Below are 20,101 nucleotides of genomic sequence, written 5' to 3'. Positions count from 1 at the left end.
TATAGCCACCTGGAAGAGATCGATCCACACATTTTTGAATCGATCTCGTATTTTTTGAACGTGAATCGATATCGGATCGTGGATCGATCTTTTGAACCCAGCCCTACCTGATAGTACTCGTGATTCATTTTTAATTTCATCGATTTGAGTCTTCATGAATTTGTATCACAATTTATCATTACATGCCGAATCACCCGTGTTACTTTTCTTACACAGATTCCCACTGAACTCTTGATTGTATACCTTGTACACGTTGATGGAAGGGAACATGTTCTGAAACATGGTCGCCATCAGTTTGATGTGCATGCCCTCCATCCCAAAATTATTCAGCACCAGCAGTGGATGGTGATTAAACTGCTGTCCGTGCATCCTGTGCCTCTTTAAAGATGAAACTACATCCTTAATGAGTGTGTACTGGAAATGTGGAGGAGAAAAAAAAGTGCATTATTTAATAAGCAGTTGGAAGTTGAGTATTATTAAACCCGTGATCAGGAGATACATCAGTGCGTTTACTTTAAACCAATCACTTTACAGTCATCATCCGAAAAATGTCATCATTTGTATCTGAACGCCTGAAATTCACAAAGTGTGGATCCTGAGAGAATCGGCGTACCTTCATAACCTGGAAATGGACAGTAGGGCCTTTCGGAAGTCGTGCCAGTCTCTGGAAGAAGAGGAGTCACTTTAAAGTATTTTGATGCCATGTGCTTGCAAAAGGTGCGTTTAAGTGCACGAGAAATTGGATTCAAAACATTTAGACATTCAGGAAGCTCAATATGCGTTGACACCATCTTCATATGCATTTGTCGAGATTACATCTGAGCAAATGTCTAAAGAACTGGAAAAAATTGGCTTTGGAACAGTTCTACACCATTATCCTTATTATTTATTTATTTTTTTTAAATATGTGATTCATATTCATTCATGAGGAAAAAGTACCATAAGGCCATCCTTAAAAAAAAAATCCGTTTCCTGTCCACCGGGTGAGCAAAAAAATTTTCAGTCGGGAGGGAGGGATTTTTTTTTTTTATTATATATGGATGGATAAGAAATCGCAATGCTGTGTTTGCTTTTTCTTTCAGGACTTTTTTTTATTACAAAAGCAGACACATTTAATAAAATATGACGGTTTAATCAACTGAAACTTGTACAAAAACTTTAAGTTAGCATTTTAAATGCTGACTGCAACATTTGCAAAAACTTTTACAAAGGTACTTAAAATGTCCGACACACGGACTTTTTGTAGTTCTAAATCGAGCGTTAGGCCTAGTTCGGATGAAATTACACTATTAAAATGATCACTGAATGATTTGTTTTTCTGAATCTTTACTATTTTGTTGTTCGCTAGAATACCATTTTGCGATTTCACACTTAAGCAAATGTTTGAAAACGCCGGATCTCCTTCCTTCATGGTGGCTGCCAATTTTTTTGTGCCGCACGGCGCATGCGCAGAGCTGATTCCATTCTATATTCTGCGCGGAATGCAGGGCTTTCCACAAGCGCCGGCCATACAGCCGGCTACTTTAATGATTATTATTTTTGTAGCCCACAGGCTCTAAATATTAATTTTCGATTTTAATAAAATTAAATGTTTATCTCACAGACTGACAATAATGTCAAACTGAACCGCACTCATTTAAGTTGTGATTCGCGCTGTTTGTACCGATAATAACCACAAATTCCCCGCCCACTTCGTTGATCAAGGGAGAGTAACTCATCCGTGGCCCCGACATGCGGTGTGGGCGCGCGCACTCGGCGGAGGCAGTAGTGTGTCGGAGGGAACAGAAGCAGAGATGACGCTTATTTTGTCTCCGGTAAACCAGTCTTCTCTCGTTCAATTACGTGCTGGCATCAAGAGACACCGTTGGTTGTAAATGAAACCAAACTGAGTGGTTGGAGTGTATTTTCATACACAAATGGAGAAATGTTCGCTGAGTGTTTGTGTAGCCCCACTGCAGACCGTTGTCGTTGTTACTTCATAGCGTGCTCAGCTGCGTGAATGTGTCATGCACCGAAAACAAGAGATTTACAAGCCAGGAACGCCTCATGATGCAATACGCAAGAAAAGAAAGAAGATTTACTGCCATTTTACTTTGTATTTGAGTAAAGTGAATAAATAAATGGTCTGTGGAAAATACATTTAATCCTGGGAACTGCGTGCACAGAAGTTTATTTTGTGCTACTTATTTGTCATGGCTGGCTAGTATGAGCCTTAGTGGAAAGCCCTGGGAATGCGGAAATGTCAAGTTCGATTTTAGATTCACGAACCCGAAAAAACTGTCGAAAAACCAGCGTTAAAAAAAAAAAAAACTTCACCCGCACAAACGGTACTCACCCGGCCGGTGGACTGGAAACAGAACATTTTTTACTAATGGCCTAATGTAGTGAACAGTTATTCCATGAAATCGAGTCGTACACGAGCTGACGAGGCGCGTAGCAGCGAGTTGGCTACAAGCCATGTACAATGAGTGGAATTATCGTTTCTCCATCTATACTCACTGGATTTGGAGAAACAGCCTTTTTATTTTTTGGCAAATCCGATAAATAAAAACTTTGTACAAAACATCTGACAAGCATTTTCGCTTAGAACGCAAACAAACCAGCGAAATGACAGGAGCAATTTGTGAAATGCTACAATAATTAGTGGGGGAAAAAAAGGATGCGTTCTTACCATCAAATACTTTAATTCCATATTTTGTTGCTTTCCCCATCTTTTTTGTATTTTTTAAGGTTTTGTTTTTCCAAGTAGAGTTTTTATTTCATCCTTGGTTGGTTCAGCAACACACGCCGCCATTTTGTTTTTCTCTACTCACGGTATATGAGCTGATATCCTTGTAGTAGAGTAGCCAATCAGAGCGTGCGATTGATCATATCCAGTGAATGTAGATAGAATAATGTGCAATATACAATCAGTATAATCTGAACAAACCAGACACCAGACCACTCACGTCCTTGAGTTCAGGAGTATTTTAGAACATTTTTTCCATCATAATATTTTGATGTCTTCCCATATGTCTGTGTTGCTACTTACCAAGTTAACACAGTTCTCTGTTTTGGTGAAGACAAGGAAGTGTGTGACTCCCAGCGGACCTGCTGCAGTCACAAAGTCTTTCAAGACATTTTTCTTTCGAACCTGCAAGAACCAGAACAACACACTTACAGCACTTCCACACTGGACAAGAACGAACATTCCGTTATCGCCCGTGCCGGAGTGTCCGCGCACTTCAGACTGTATTCAACACTAAACGTGTGCAGGATTCAAAGTAAACACCTTTAAGGACTGTGCTGTGTACGGCTCCATGACACGCCGCATGTCCATCATCAGCTGATTCACGCTCTTCCCGATCTGGCCACGGTGAAAGACGAAGGAGTGCGGCATGCTTCCGTACGACTCCTCGGCCACATGACTTGCAGTGTCGCGTGCTTTCTTTTGGTTTTTAGTCTACAAGATTAAAAATAAAAACCCATATTTTATATATCAGACCAAAATATCAAATACACAGAGCAAGCAATCAAGTCAAAGAACACTAAAATTATTAACTCGGGTTTTAGTCAGTCTGTAAAGGAAAATTTTTCTTCGACTTCATAAACTGCACAAGGTTTCTAAAACAAACAAACAGAACCATCAATGGAACCAACTTTTATTTCGGTGTACTGACAGCCATAGCACTAAAATCCTGAATGTTTACCTACATCTTTAATTGCTGAACATAAACTGCTCATTGGACCATTTTTTGTATTTATTTCCATAAAACAATTTATGATGATGAAATACTGAAATAAATCAGGCTTTGTATGATGTAATAACCTCATGGAGGGAGTCAGGAGACATCTGGGATTCAGTACATTTAACACAGGCAGGCAGAATAAATTAGTGTGTGTTTATTTTTTATATATATATATATATATATATACACACACATATAGATATATATATAGGGCGGCACGGTGGTGTAGTGGTTAGCGCTGTCGCCTCACAGCAAGAAGGTCCTGGGTTCGAGCCCCGTGGCCGGCGAGGGCCTTTCTGTGCGGAGTTTGCATGTTCTCCCCGTGTCCGCGTGGGTTTCCTCCGGGTGCTCCGGTTTCCCCCACAGTCCAAAGACATGCAGGTCAGGTTAACTGGTGACTCTAAATTGACCGTAGGTGTGAATGTGAGTGTGAATGGTTGTCTGTGTCTGTGTGTCAGCCCTGTGATGACCTGGCGACTTGTCCAGGGTGTACCCCGCCTTTCACCCGTAGTCAGCTGGGATAGGCTCCAGCTTGCCTGTGACCCTGTAGAACAGGATAAAGCGGCTAGAGATAATGAGAATGAGAAGTCACACTTTTATTTCCCACCATAAGTTGTAAAATGAATAGAAAATATAGTCAAGACATTTTTCTGGCCATTTTGAGCATTTAATCGACCCCACAAATGTGATGCTCCAGAAACTCAATCTGCTCAAAGGAAGGTCAGTTTTATAGCTTCTCTAAAGAGCTCAACTGTTTTCAGCTGTGCTAACATGATTGTACAAGGGTTTTCTAATCATCCATTAGCCTTCTGAGGCAATGAGCAAACACATTGTACCATTAGAACACTGGAGTGAGAGTTGCTGGAAATGGGCCTCTATACACCTATGGAGATATTGCACCAAAAACCAGACATTTGCAGCTAGAATAGTCATTTACCACATTAGCAATGTATAGAGTGGATTTCTGATTAGTTTAAAGTGATCTTCATTGAAAGGAACAGTGCTTTTCTTTCAAAAATAAGGACATTTCAAAGTGACCCCAAACTTAAACTTTGCTGATTTTAAAATTTAGTTTTGAAACTCAACCTAACAGTGTTCACTCACACACTGAGCTACACAGCAGAAAATTAACTCCTTCTAAAGGACTTGTGACTTTTTAGAAAATAAATATCGAGATAATAAATAATTACATAAAGTCTCTGTGAAAGTGAGCTTGTAAACTTGAGAGCCTGAAGCAGCTCAGCTAGCCTGTTAGCACTTAGCACCGCTCAGCTCTCATCAAATATTCATGTTGTTTTAGTAGCTCTTACCTTGCTTCTCCCCATCTTTTCAACTCATAAATTCACCAGCAAACTTCAAATAAAAAAAACCCTATTGTATCGCTGCAATTTTATAACAAACTACATTTCCGCTGCCAGCCCTCATGGTGAATTAACCGGAGCACACACCAGAAACCACGCTATGCGTCGCGCAACGCGTGTTTCCCCACCTGTATTCTGACAAGCCCGATCTTCTGCTTTACGATTGGTTATTCATTTCCCGCCTCATACATTACGATTGGTTCATGTCAACAATCAAGTTCGCTGATTGGCTTATAAAGTGTACGACGCGGAAATGTTACGAATACGGGTTGGAAAAATAAAAAGAAACATGCTGAGCTATACGGAGAGTACTGCGCATGCGTGCTGAAGAATGAAAGGAGAAAGCGAAGAAGTGATCAGTATGTTTGTTACAATCGCCACCACGTGGCCAAAAACAGAACAGCTCTGCTATAATTATTATTATTATTATTATTATTATTATTATTATTATTATTATTATTATTATTATTATTATTATTATTATTTTAACTTTAAAGTTATTTAAAGTTAAATAATTTAAATTTTTTTAAAATTATTTTTAAAATAATGATTTCATTTTATTATAATAAAATTATAATTTAATTTAATTTAATATAGCGCCTTTCTCACACCCAAGGTCATTTTACAATTTAAAAAAACATTATTTATAATATTAATGATGGATAACAGTCAGAATATGACAGATCAGAGAGAGTCACAGTTTATATAAAATGTGTATGTTTAAATTTAATTTCTAGGCCAAAATTAAAATTTAATAATAATAATAATAATAATAATAATAATAATAAATATAATTATTATTCTATTCTATTCTATTCTATTGAATATTATTTTATTCAGGGTTTTTTAAGCATTTACTTGTAAATTTGGTATTTTTGGTTACTGGATTATGTGCAATAATTATATGTGGCAGTTATATTGCTGTAAGCAGGTGGAACAAAATTTCTTTCAAATGTGCATTTTGAATGTACAGGTGAATGACAATAAATCTATCTATCTATCTATCTATCTATCTATCTATCTATCTATCTATCTATCTATCTATCTAATAACAATAATAATAACATGCAAACAGTAAAATTAAAATTAAGAATACTGTACATGATGTTTAATGAGTATGTATCATCATCATCATCATCATCATCATCATCATCATCATCATCAACAACAACAACAACAATGACATTTGCACTCTCGTGTCATTTTAAATTTCTATTATATCAAGACTCCATGAAAAATTATTAACTGGTCAGTTATTGACCAGTATACCTGGTTTCTGTGTAAATCCAACATCAGTGTGTAATTACAGTACAAGGTGTGCAGTGCAAATGCAGACATCATTACTGAATTTGAATGTCCAGACAAAAAATATATTAATAATTTGGATATTATGATAGCTTTGAGGTTGTCTGTTGTTTTGTTTGGGTTGCTTAGACATATGTTCTCATGGGGAAGCCATGGCCGAATGGTTAGAGAAGCAGCTTTGGGGCCAAAAGGTTGTCAGTTTGATTCCCTGGACTAGCAGGAATGTCTGAAGTGCCCTTGAGCAAGACACCTAACTGCTGCTCTGGGTATGTTATACGCTGCTCTGGATAAGAGCGTCTGCTAAATGCCTGTAATGGACATTACTGCTCTGAGAATTACAGTACATGTGAGTGCTAATGAAAGTGTATAATGTCTGTGTGAATAATGTTACGGAAGGTCCTGATAGGCTGCAGCAGCCTTGCTGATTGTGACTTTATTACTCTGGTGTTTCTTATAAAACTCATCTATTCAAGATAGTGCTGTGCGACTGGCAGCTGGTTACAGCAGGTCCCAGCTCGAGAGACACTTTTTCCTCTTCTTTTTGGTGTACTGTCACTTTTATTTTGTTTAATCATGTCGTTTTTTTATTTATTTTACACTACACTCTGCGTTGTGTGAATTTCCCTCTGGGATTAATAAAGTTATCTATCGATATATCTGTCTCTACAGTACTGTACAGTAGTCTTAGGCACATGGAAAGAAATGCTGGAGACCCAAAATGGCTTAAAAAATAATGAAATGAAATGTTTCAACATTAAAAAAATATTATAAACAGTAAAAAGTAAGCCATAATAAATGAGACAAAGTCAATATTTGGTGTGAGACGACCCTTTGCTTCAAAAAAAATAGTAGTCTCGGGTACAATGAGTGCAGTTTGATAAGGAAATGAGCTGTAGGTTTTACTGAGCATCTTACAGAACCAGCCCCAGTTCTTCTGGACACTTTGACTGTCACACTCGCTTCTTCATTTTGCACTAAAGCAATGTTGTAGTTGAGTCACTAAGGCCAAGTTTACATTAGACCGTATCTGTCTCGTTTTCTTCGTGGATGCACTGTCCGTTTACATTAAAACGCCTGGAAACGCCGGGAAACGGGAATCCGCCAGGGTCCACGTATTCAATCCAGATCGTGTCTGATCCGGTGCTGTGTAAACATTCAGAATACGCGGATACGCTGTGCTGAGCTCTAGCTGGTGTCGTCATTGGACAACGTCACTGTGACATCCACCTTCCTGATTCGCTGACGTTGGTCATGTGACGCGACTGCTGAAAAACGGCGCAGACTTCCGCCTTGTATCACCTTTCATTAAAGAGTATAAAAGTATGAAAATACTGCAAATACTGATGCAAATACTGCCCATTGTGTAGTTATGATTGTCTTTAGGCTTGCCATCCTTCCACTTGCAAGTGGTAAGTGACTTGCGCACAGCGGCTCAGTCCCGAATCACTGCTCGTGCGCTTCACTCGCGTGCTCTGTGAGCTGCGCAGGGCCGGAGTGCGCACCCTCCAGAGGGCACTCGCTGTTCAGGGCAGAGTGATTTGGAGCGCAGCCGCTGAGGAGGAAGCGATGAGCCGCACTGACACATTTCAATTTACGTGCCGAATTAGTCATGTGATTAGCGTATCCGTGTATTGGCGTTGCTGTGTGCACGCGAATCGTTTTTAAAAACGTTAATCTGATGATCTGCTGATACGGTCTAATGTAAACCCCACCTAAACCTCAAGTCCGAGTCCTGTCTTGAGTCCTTAGTGTTCAAGTCCGAGTCCTTAAAGAAAATTTCAAGTCGAGTCCAAGAACAAGACCCCATCCGCACCATTTGATGGTGGCTGTTGCTGCCTTTATGTGAAAGCGACTCTGCTACTGTGTTGGACTAACATTACTGCTCAACTGCACCATTTTAGTTAATAGGCTACAGATAAAAAGCTTGTTCATCACTCAGCAAGCCCCGCCCACTACCAACAGGGCAAATAACATGAAAGAGGGTTAACACTAGCTAGTTCATCGCTTAGCAAGCAAACCCCGCGATCAACAGAGCAATGAACATAGCGTGTCACTTCCTTCTCTGGGTGGAGTCTTGCCAAATGACGATTGAAGTTCGAGGTTGTCCCCATCATCTCCTCGATAGTTCTTCTACATATGGAACACATTTCCCACTGCACGAGAAGTCTGTATAAGCAAAGCGGACACCCTTACAGAAAAAACACATGAATTTCCCATGTATTTCACGTGATCACATGTTACCACATGTGGTAACATGTGGAATACATGGTACCAGATTTTGTAACATGTGTTACCATGTAGAGCACATGCGTAAAACATTCCCACGTGATTCACATAAAATTGGGCCAAAACCACGTTTCCCATGTGCAAAACACATTTTCCACATATTTCACATGTGAGAAATCATTGTTAGGGCATACCTAACAACCTGTGTTTTCTTTCTCTCTCTCTTCCCCCCCAATCTGTCCTTCTGGGTTGCATGTTGATCCTGGGGTTGGGATGCTGGCCTCCTCTGCCCCTCGGACCTGCTTGGTCCGTCCTGGTGCCCTGTGTCTGGTTGGAGTTTTATCGCACCGCTCCTGTGAAGGACGGCCCCATGAGGACAGTTGAGGGTTATACCTGTTAAAACTGTTAATATTATAGTCAGGCTGTCTGTTGTTGCCCAAATGAGGATGGGTTCCCTTTTGAGTCTGGTTCCTCTCGAGGTTTCTTCCTCATGTCGTCTGAGGGAGTTTTTCCTTGCCACCGTCGCCGCAGGCTCGCTCATTGGGGATAGATTAGGGATCAAATTAGCTCATGTTTTAAGTCGTTCAAATTCTGTAGAGCTGCTTTGCGACAGTGTTTATTGTGAAAAGCGCTATACAAATAAACTTGATTTGATTTGATGTGAAGTTCATGTGGTTTTTCTGTAAGGGCAATCTTAGAGGCATTCTCTCCAGGCATTTTAGTGCCATTAACGTTAGTTTGTTCCTGAACATGACGTATGAACAGGTCATTGTGCATTCTCTTCTTTTGCAAAAAATTAATATAAAAATGGATGTAAATCTAAATATCTTATGCCAATTTATTATGGCATGTTACACAAAAAAAAAACAAGAAAAAAATTCAAGTCCTCGTCTTCAATTTACGAGTCAGAATGCAGTTAATGTATGAGTCCGAGTCCAAGTCCGAGTCATCAGTGCTCAAGTCCAAGTCAAGTCATGAGTCATTAAAATTAGGGCACGAGTCGGACTCGAGTACTACAAGCCTGCACCAAAACCTAGTAGCCTTAATTATGTTTTCTTTTTTAATCGGAAAAGTGGTCTCTTTTGTAATATGCTGCTCAGATAGAAACTTTTTTTTTCTGTAGCATTTAAATTTGTGCTGGAAAACGGATGTTTGGACTCTAAAATGTTTTTGTAATGTTTTGACTTGATAATGTACGGTAGAAGTCTCATTATATCTAGCCGCTTTATCCTTCTACAGGGTCACAGGCGAGCTGGATCCTATCCCAGCTGACTACGGGCGAAAGGCGGGGTACACCCTGGACAAGTCGCCAGGTCATCACAGGGCTGACACATAGACACAGACAACCATTCACACTCACATTCACACCTACGGTCAATTTAGAGTCACCAGTTAACCTAACCTGCATGTCTTTGGACTGTGGGGGAAACCGGAGCACCCGGAGGAAACCCACGCGGACACGGGGAGAACATGCAAACTCCATACAGAAAGGCCCTCGCAGGCCACGGGGCTCGAACCCGGACCTTCTTGCTGTGAGGCGACAGCGCTAACCACTACACCACCAAAAATACGGGGGGCTAAGACTTTTCCACAGTAAGGAGATCAGGACCTTGTGAAGACTGAGAAGAGAGACGACGTGCCATCAGGCTGCTTTGTAATCGACTCTGCCATTTGTTTAGAGAGGCCGAGGCAGGGGAGTGATTTTACAACTTTAAGACCCCACTGTCAGTGTGTGTGTGTGTGTGTGTGTGTCCCATCCTGCACTTCAGTCATGAATCTCTCTCTAGTTTAGACAGTGTAGTGAGGACCAGTCTCCACATCTGTAGTTTTTCTGTTACCTGTATTATTTTACTTTTCTTTATTTCTCATTTTTCTAATTTTACAGTGGATTCTCTTTCATAGCTGTTTTTTTTTTTTTTAACACACTATAGTTTCCACTGAGGGTGCAGTGGGACCCATCCTCAGTCTAACCTGCTTCTTGACGACAGAGATTCACAGGACACCAGGAGAGATTTTCTTTCTTGTTAAAAAGGTAAGATGATAAACTTAAGGTTCGAGGTGAAAGCAAAAGATTGCACACCCTGATAACAATATTTCGACATGATAAAACGTTAACTGATCTCACGATGACTGTTAGTTTGTTTGATTTCACAGATCATCATAAACAGGAAAATGATCAAATAAGTGGAAGCAAAGCTATAAATACCAACAAAGTTTCCATTTCCTTTTTCTGCGCGTGATACAAATCTTCTCCAGTGACTGTATTTGTAATATATATCAAACTTTTATCTATAGCACATCTATTACTGCAGACGACTGCTTTCACATCCTTTAAAAAGCCTTTGTTTCCTCTTATTTCTGAAATTAAACACTTCCTCTCTGCTGTCGCTCTTGGAGATGGTACTGTACCAGCTGCATTTTCTCAGGTCAGGTCTGTAGATTGGGTGGGACGGGCATTTTTTTATTTCGGCTTCTGTTCAACTACCTTTCTGGTGATTTCACCCTCAGCTTAAGGTTTCCAAAAAAAAAAAAATTCATGGTTAACATCGAGGAATGGTTTTTTTTCATCATAATATAGATCCACGGTTGTTTTTAACCAGTTGGGGGAAGCCTTGACCTAATAGTTATAGAAACAGCTTTGGAACCAAGAGGTTGCTGGTTCAATTCCTTGGACCAGCAGGAATGTCTGAAGTATCCTTGAGCAAAGCACCTAACCCCCTAACTGCTCCCCAGGCTGTTTTGGGTATGTTGTATGTCACTCTGGATAAGAGCATCTGTTAAATACCTGTAATATAATCACCCAGAAAGCAGGGATGAGGGTGTAAACTTTTGCAGTCATTCGTGCCAAATTTAATCCAAAAGCTGTTTATTTTAATTAGTCAATTACGATCTACGAACTACAACTATGATCTGATCTACAACGCAACGTAATTCCATTGTTTACACGACAATACTTCCTCGAGAAATTCTCACGGATAAAATTATAACTCAGAAATAAATTATTACAATTCAAACATAAAATTTTCAAAAATGTAAAAGGTTAATAATTATTTAAAAGATTAAAACTCAATACGGGGCGGCACGGTGGTGTAGTGGTTAGCGCTGTCGCCTCACAGCAAGAAGGTCCGGGTTCGAGCCCCGTGGCTGGCGAGGGCCTTTCTGTGTGGAGTTTGCATGTTGTCCATGTGGGTTTGCTCCAGTTTCCCCCAAAGACATGCAGGTTAGGTTAACTGGTGACTCTAAATTGACCGTAGGTGTGAATGTGAGTGTGAATGGTTGTCTGTGTCTATGTGTCAGCCCTGTGATGACCTGGCGACTTGTCCAGGGTGTACCCCGCCTTTCGCCCGTAGTCAGCTGGGATAGGCTCCAGCTTGCCTGCGACCCTGTAGAAGGATAAAGCGGCTAGAGATAATGAGATAATGAGATTAAAATTCAATACGGGGCGGCACGGTGGTGTAGTGGTTAGCGCTGTTGCCTCACAGCAAGAAGGTCCGGGTTCGAGCCCCGTGGCCGGCGAGGGCCTTTCTGTGTGGAGTTTGCATGTTGTCCGCGTGGGCTTGCTCCGGTTTCCCCCAAAGACATGCAGGTTAGGTTAACTGGTGACTCTAAATTGACCGTGAGTGTGAATGTGAGTGTGAATGGTTGTCTGTGTCTATGTGTCAGCCCTGTGATGACCTGGCGACTTGTCCAGGGTGTACCCCGCCTTTCGCCCGTAATCAGCTGGGATAGGCTCCAGCTTGCCTGCGACCCTGTAGAAGGATAAAGCGGCTAGAGATAATGAGATGAGATGAGAAAATCCAATACATCCATATGGTATATTTAGTATTACATACCTATTTAAGTTTATATACTCACTTGTTTTAATCTGTTTATTTACCAGTTCATTTATCACATGACATTTTCAACTTGGTGTCACAGACCCGAGTGTTTTACTGGGAAATATGCCACTCGTATTTTTCATACATGGAGAATGACATGGAGAACCAAAACCGTGATGTAAATCTCTATATGTGACTCATGAGGAAATCAATGAATTGTTTTTGTTTGTGAACGTGTCGATATGATAAAAAGAAAATCACACTTTGGCTTGAAGATATGAAGTTTATCTTCTGGTGCTGAAAAACCTGCATTTTTCATATGAAATACATCACAGATCTAAGTGACATATTTAAATAATATTGGATGGTGTTGAGTGGTATATCAGATATATTCCATTCAGCTAGCATGATACTGAACGAGTCAAAGACGAGTAACTGAATGAATATATCTGATATACCACGAAAAAATCCAGCCAATATTATTATTGGGCGGCACGGTGGTGTAGTGGTTAGCGCTGTCGCCTCACAGCAAGAAGGTCCGGGTTCGAGCCCCGTGGCCGGCGAGGGCCTTTCTGTGTGGAGTTTGCATGTTCTCCCCGTGTCCGCGTGGGTTTCCTCTGTGTGCTCCGGTTTCCTCCACAGTCCAAAGACATGCAGGTTAGGTTAACTGGTGACTCTAAATTGAGCGTAGGTGTGAATGTGAGTGTGAATGGTTGTCTGTGTCTATGTGTCAGCCCTGTGATGACCTGGCGACTTGTCCAGGGTGTACCCCGCCTTTCGCCCGTAGTCAGCTGGGATAGGCTCCAGCTTGCCTGTGACCCTGTAGAACAGGATAAAGTGGCTAGAGATAATGAGATGAGATTATTATTATTATTATTATTGTACATACACATTTCTTTCAGGTGTTCAACGCATCTTTCTGTTTCAAAATTCTCTCAAAATCTTCCGTATTTAATGAAGCAAATCTGGCAGCCATGTTTGTTTACAAATTGTCCCAGTCACTCGCTAGCGCAGAAGTTTTATGTCTCTGTCGTGTGACATTGTCATGTTGTCTTGACAACCATGCAATATCGTAAACCATATTCAACACTCATTCTCCATTTGGTAGAGTGACATAATACACGTAGGATAAGCGATATGCTAACAATATTGCATGATATCAAACCAAATCAATGAAACCCGCTAGAAGGGAATAGAACACATGTTTTTATTCCATCAAAAACGTGTCCTGTATGTATAATATACATACAGCTGACTTGCCATTGAGTGTTGTCAAAATGGCGAACCAGTTCAAAATTTAAATTCTTTTGATTAAGTTGCAGGTGTTTTTTTTTTGTGGATGTGTCCATATAATATAAAGAACATTACATGGTGGGGCGAAGATATGAAGTTTATCTTCTTGTGTTGAAAAATATATCATTCGTTTGCTTCACTCACTGGTGAACATATTCACTACTCGAAGATAAACTTCATATCTTTGCGCAACTGTATAATATCATATATACAGTCCTGTGCAAAAGTCTTAGGTGCATGGAAAGAAATGCTGTAGACCAAAAATGGCTTAAAACTAATGAAATGAAATGTTTCAATATCTCATCTCATTATCTCTAGCCACTTTATCCTGTTCTACAGGGTCGCAGGCTAGCTGGAGCCTATCCCAGCTGACTACGGGCGAAAGGCGGGGTACACCCTGGACAAGTCACCAGGTCATCACAGGGCTGACACATAGACACAGACAACCATTCACACTCACATTCACACCTACGGTCAATTTAGAGTCACCAGTTAACCTAACCTGCATGTCTTTGGACTGTGGGGGAAACCGGAGCACCCGGAGGAAACCCACGCGGACACGGGGAGAACATGCAAACTCCGCACAGAAAGGCCCTCGCTGGCCACGGGGCTCGAACCCAGACCTTCTTGCTGTGAGGCAACAGTGCTAACCACTATACCACCGTGCTGCCCATGTTTCAATATTAAAAAAAAAATTATAAAAAGTAAAAAGTAAGCCATAATAAATGAGACAAAGACAATAATTGGTGTGAGACGACCCTTTGCTTTAAAAAAAAAAGTAGTCTCGGGTCCAGTGAGTGCAGTTTGATAAGGAAATGATCTGTAGGTTTTACTGAGCATCTTACAGAACCAGCCCCAGTTCTTCTGGACACTTTGACTGTCACACTCACTGCTTCATTTTGCACCAAAACCCAGCAGCCTTCATTATGTTTTCTTTTTTAATCGGAAAAGTGCTCTCTTATGTAATACGCTGCTCAGATAGAAACTTTTTTTCCTGTAACATTTAATTTTGTGCTGGAAAACAACGAACGAACGTTTGGAATCTAAAATGTTTTTGTGATGTTTTGACTTGATGATGTAGAAGTCATTCAAGAGAAACCTATAACAAAGTTTGTATGAAAAAGAAAATAGGGTGCTGAAGACTTTTGCACAGTACTGTGTATCCACTAATACACTAAGTAACTTTAAAAACGCACATTGATAAAACTTGCTGAATTCGTGCTGAGTTTATCTCAAGAAGAAAAGAAATATATCACAATGGAAAAATAACTTCGTTCCGCCCGAATAAGTTCCAAATCTGTGCTCAAATCAGAATTTAAGGGAGTTGTACTCAATAACGTACAATATGACTCGGGTAGTCAATGACATGGACAGGCTTTAATTTTCAAACAAATTTTGCATACACTGTACACACACAATCTTGCCTATAAATACCCGGGGGAAATGATGGGAAAATTGTTATTATTGAAGATGCCACGCCTAAGCCAAAATCAACGTGAACAGGCCATCGGGATGTTGCGTGCCGGAAATACACAGACAGAGGTCGCCCGGCACTTCGGTGTTCATCATTCGACCATTTCCCATTTGAGTCAGTGTGACAGACAGACAGGGAGCACCAGGGATCGTCCACGCCCTGGTCAGCCTCGAGTCACGACGCCAGTTCAGGATCAGCACATCAGGCTAGCTCACCTCCGTGACAGATTCCTGACCCCCTCAGTCACTGCTGCTGAGACCCCTGGACGACACAGACCCCGAATCTCCAGCATGACGGTCCGAACATGGACCAACTGTCACTTTGAATTTTTTTATTGTGAATTAATTCTTGAGTTTGACAATAAATGTCCTTTATCGATGTTTCAATATGTGTGTGCATTACATACAATATCATAAATTTCAAATATATGCATGGATCTAAAGTGATATCGTGTTGAATTCCATTGTGCGTTTTTAAAGTTACTTAGTATATTTCTGAGATTGTTGTTTTATATTAGTGTGTGTACTGTGTGCTGAGGCTGGCCATTGGAAGTGCATTGACTGTGAACTTTTGACTGTGGAATGAGGATGACTGTTGCACTTTTTTGTTGACTGTATTTCTGTTCATGTTGACTTGCTAATTAACCCTGCAATCAGCTCCTGGCTGCTGGAGTTAAACAGAAACATCTGGTATGTGTCAAAGCTGCAGAGCTTCTGGATTAAAGTAGAAAAGAGCTGAGTTGAGCTGAGTGTGTAACTGTGACCCAAAATGCTTTTCAACATGTCTTTTCCATCATTAGATTACAAGAGGACACACTGGACACGACGATGGCGACACATCTGCTCTGGCGTGCTCTGTCTCTCCTACTGCTGTTTGTGTGTTTAGTGAAGTTTGGTGTAAATGGTGGGAGAGATGCAGCTCATTCTGACACCTCAAAGCACGAAGGGGCTCTGAAGCGGCTGTCACGTGCCTCTGAGCTCAAAGCAGGCCGTTGCTCGTACACCTTCATTGTTCCCCAGCAGAAGCTGAAGGGGGCGCTGTGTGTGAGTACTGAGACAGTGCGGGCCAACAGCTCTGAGACTGCTGACCTGCGAGCTCAACTCGAGAACCAGCAGGAGCAGCTGGAGAGGTTGCGCGTGCGTCTGGAGCAGGAGGGGGCGCTAGCAAGCGAGGTGAGCACCCTGCGCAGAGAGAGCAGCAGCATGAATGCCCGCATCACCCAGCTGTACACTCAGCTGCTGCAAGAGATCATTAACAAGCAGGAGCAGGTGATGGAGCAGCGACGTCTGGAGGAGCTCCTGCTGAACACCACCTTGCAGGTAGTCTCAGTCTTCTGTATCTCTGCAGGATACTCGTTGTCGATAAATAATTAGATTAGATTAGATTAGATTAATACTTTATTAATCCCAGACGGAAATTCAATGTATCCAGTAACATTTCTGCATTGCACAACTTCAATACAAAACTAAATAGCATTATATAAGGAAATCATATAAAAAACTCATCTCATCATCTCTAGCCACTTTATCCTGTTCTACAGGGTCACAGGCAAGCTGGAGCCTATCCCAGCTGACTACAGGCGAAAGGCGGGGTACACCCTGGACAAGTCGCCAGGTCATCACAGGGATATATATATATATCAGTATGTATAATATATAAGTAGGTACATTATAACAGTATATAATAAAGTACAACTGTTAGGGTTTTGCTGGGATTCAAACCCAGGTCACTGGTGTAATAATCCAGCAAATCCCCACTAGGCCACCAGGGGGATGACTCAAGTGCAGAGGCGTGAGGCAAAAGTAGAGTATCAAAAAGAGTTTATTTACACTATATACAGTCCAAAGGAAAAAACAAAAGGATAATCCAAAAGCTCAGATGATGTACAAAAAACAAAAATATCCAAAGGGTCAAAGTCCAAAATCCAATTAAGAAAAGAAGAGGCAAAAACTCAAACACTCAAAAGATCAAAAGGTCAAAACAAAATCCACAAAGTCCAAAAGAAAGAAGCAAAAACCAAGAATACAAAGACACAGGCAAGGTACATGGGACAGAGGGAACTAGCACTAACAGCATAGCATAGGAAAAAGACTCCGTGACAAGGGAACAAACAGAGGGGTATTTATACACACAATAAATTGAACACAGGTGACACTAATGAAGACAAAACAGGCAATAAAGACAAACACAAAACACAGGAACAGTGGCGGCCTCTAGAGGCCAAAACAAACATGACAAGAAAGATAACAGCGGCCTCTAGAGGCCAAAACAGTCCCAGTCCTAACAGGACCCCCCCCCTCTAGGAGCGTCTCCTGACGTTCCCAGGGCGATCCGGATGGGGCGAATGGAAGTCCCGGCATAGTCCTTTATCTAGAATGTCCCGGGCGGGGACCCAACAGCGTTCCTCAGGGCCATAGCCCTCCCAATCTACTAGATATTGAAGCCCGCCGCGGACCCGGCGGGAGTCAAGCAGGCGATGCACGGTGAACACAGTCTGACCCTGGAAGATGCGGGGGGTGGGGGGTTCCTAGGGGCAGGGGCATACGTGGACGTCAGTACGGGCCGCAACAGGGAAACATGGAATGTGGGGTTGATCCTCAGAGTCCAGGGCAACTGGAGCTGGTAGGCGACAGGGTTCACCCTGCGCACCACCTTGAAGGGGCCAATGTAGCGAGGAGCAAGCTTGCGGTTCTCCACCCGCAGTGGAAGGTCCTTAGTGGACAGCCAAACCCGCTGCCCAGGGCGGAAAGCCTGGGCAGGTCTTCTATGGCGGTTGGCCTGAGTCTGGTTGGTTCTGGAGGTCTGGATGAGGGTCTTCCTGACCTTGCTCCAGGTCTTGCGACACTGTCTCACATATTGGTTGACCGAGGGCACCCCCGCGTCCTCCTCCTGGTCCGGGAACAGAGGTGGCTGGAACCCGAATTGGCACTGGAATGGCGACAGCTTGGTGGCCGATGACTGCAGGGTGTTGTGGGTGTACTCTGCCCATGGCAGCCAGGTGCTCCACGATGTCGGGTTATCCATAACCAGGCCTCGCAGGGTGGTTTCCAGGTCCTGGTTGAGCCTCTCCGTCTGGCCATTGGACTGTGGGTGAAACCCAGAGGAGAGGCTGGCAGTGGCTCTGATGACCTTGCAGAACCCGTGCCACACTCGGGAGGAGAACTGGGGCCCTTGGTCTGAGAAAATGTCCTGCGGGAGACCAAAGACTCGGAAGACATGAGTGAATAATAGTTTAGCAGTTTCAAGAGCAGAAGGGAGCTTGCACAGTGATAAAAAGTGGCAGGCCTTGGAGAATCTGTCAACTATGACCAATATGACAGTGTTACCTTGTGACTCAGGGAGACCCGTGATGAAGTCGACTGCCACGTGGGACCAGGGATGCCGGGGAATGGTCAGAGGATGCAGGAGACCCTGGGGACGCTGTCGCGGGTTCTTGGTTCTGGTGCAGACCTCACAGGACAGGACAAATGACCTTACTTCCTTCTCCATGTTAGGCCACCAGAAGCATCTTTTCAGGAAGTCCAGGGTCCTCCGAGCTCCCGGGTGGGCGGTGAGAGGGGAAGAGTGACCCCACTGGAGAACCTTGGCCCGGGCTTGATGTGGGACGTACAAGAGGCCCGGTGGCCCCGTCCCAGGACTGGGGTCCTGGCGTTGGGCTCGTCGGACGGCCTCCTCAATACCCCAGCGGACAGGGGCCACAATCCGGGACACAGGGATAATAGGCCCAACTTCACTCTCCCTGTTAGTGGCAGAGAACAGCCTGGACAGTGCGTCAGGTTTGGTGTTCTTGGAGCCAGGGTGGTATGAGAGGGTGAAGTCAAACCGACTGAAAAACAGGGCCCATGTAGCCTGTCGTGGGTTCAGTCTCTTGGCTTGCTGGAGGTACTCCAGGTTCTTGTGGTCCGTCCAAACCAGGAATGGATGTTGCGCTCCCTCCAGCCAGTGCCTCCACTCCTTAAGGGCCAGTTTGACCGCTAGCAGTTCTCGATCCCCCACATCGTACCGGGACTCCGCAGGACTCAGGCGGTGGGAGAAGTAAGCGCAGGGGTGCAGCTTTCCTTCTGAACGTTGAGAGAGCACCGCACCGACACCACTGTCTGAGGCGTCCACCTCCACGATGAATGGTTGGGAGGTGTCCGGGAGGACCAGAATGGGTGCCGTGCAGAAGCGGTGCTTGAGGTCTTTGAACGCCTTTTCCGCCTGAGGAGACCAGACATAAGATCCACCTGTCCCTTTGGTGAGGTCCGACATGGGTGCTGCTACAGAACTAAAGTTCCTGATAAACTTGCAGTAGAAGTTAGCAAATCCTAAGAACCGCTGAATCTCTTTGACGGACTTGGGAGTGGGCCAGTCCCGGACGGCCAGGGTCTTGGCTGGGTCCATTTGGAGTTGGCCTGTCCGTACAATAAAACCCAGAAAGGAGACCTCGGGAACATGAAATTCGCATTTCTGGGCCTTGGCGAACAGATTGTTCTGTAGCAGCCTCTGGAGAACCTGGCGGACATGGTGGCGGTGCTCCTGCACGGTCTTGGAAAAGATAAGGATGTCGTCAAGGTAGACAAAAACATACAGGTTAATCATGTCCCTCAAGATGTCGTTGATTAGGGCCTGAAAAACAGCTGGTGCGTTGGTGAGTCCGAAGGGCATCACCTGGTATTCGTAGTGCCCAGACGGGGTGTTAAAGACAGTCTTCCACTCGTCTCCCTGTCGGATACGGATGAGGTGGTATGCGTTCCGTAGGTCCAACTTGGTGAAGACGGTGGCGCCTTGGAACAGGTCGAATGCTGTGGACATCAGCAGAAGGGGATATCGGTTGCGCACAGTGATCTTGTTCAGGTGCCTGTAGTCAATACATGGTCTGAGCCCCCCATCCTTCTTGCTGACAAAGAAGAAGCC

General features: G+C 43.1%; 2 protein-coding genes across 2 annotated transcripts in view; one reads left to right on the top strand and one right to left on the bottom strand.

Annotated features, from left to right (window-relative positions):
• The window catches only part of ppan (peter pan homolog), a 67,874-nt gene extending 62,622 nt beyond the window's left edge, over positions 1-5,252 (bottom strand). Inside the window, exons 1-5 of the mRNA XM_060942237.1 lie at positions 5,039-5,252; positions 3,272-3,442; positions 3,032-3,133; positions 614-664; positions 244-414 (exon numbers count right to left, since the gene is read on the bottom strand). Of these exons, the coding sequence (XP_060798220.1) occupies positions 244-414; positions 614-664; positions 3,032-3,133; positions 3,272-3,442; positions 5,039-5,053 (510 nt within the window). The 5' untranslated portion in view covers positions 5,054-5,252. The remainder of the gene's footprint in view (positions 1-243; positions 415-613; positions 665-3,031; positions 3,134-3,271; positions 3,443-5,038) is intronic.
• Positions 5,253-10,569: 5,317 nt separating this feature from the next.
• Positions 10,570-20,101, top strand: part of angptl6 (angiopoietin-like 6) — a 55,219-nt gene continuing 45,687 nt past the window's right edge. Inside the window, exons 1-2 of the mRNA XM_060941996.1 lie at positions 10,570-10,652; positions 16,005-16,524. Of these exons, the coding sequence (XP_060797979.1) occupies positions 16,033-16,524 (492 nt within the window). The 5' untranslated portion in view covers positions 10,570-10,652; positions 16,005-16,032. The remainder of the gene's footprint in view (positions 10,653-16,004; positions 16,525-20,101) is intronic.

This window comes from Neoarius graeffei, chromosome 16 (genome assembly GCF_027579695.1).
Source record: "Neoarius graeffei isolate fNeoGra1 chromosome 16, fNeoGra1.pri, whole genome shotgun sequence".
Classification (NCBI taxonomy): domain Eukaryota; kingdom Metazoa; phylum Chordata; class Actinopteri; order Siluriformes; family Ariidae; genus Neoarius; species Neoarius graeffei.
The sequence above is the reverse complement of the archived record's forward strand: the minus strand, read 5'-3'. Positions and strand labels throughout refer to the sequence as shown.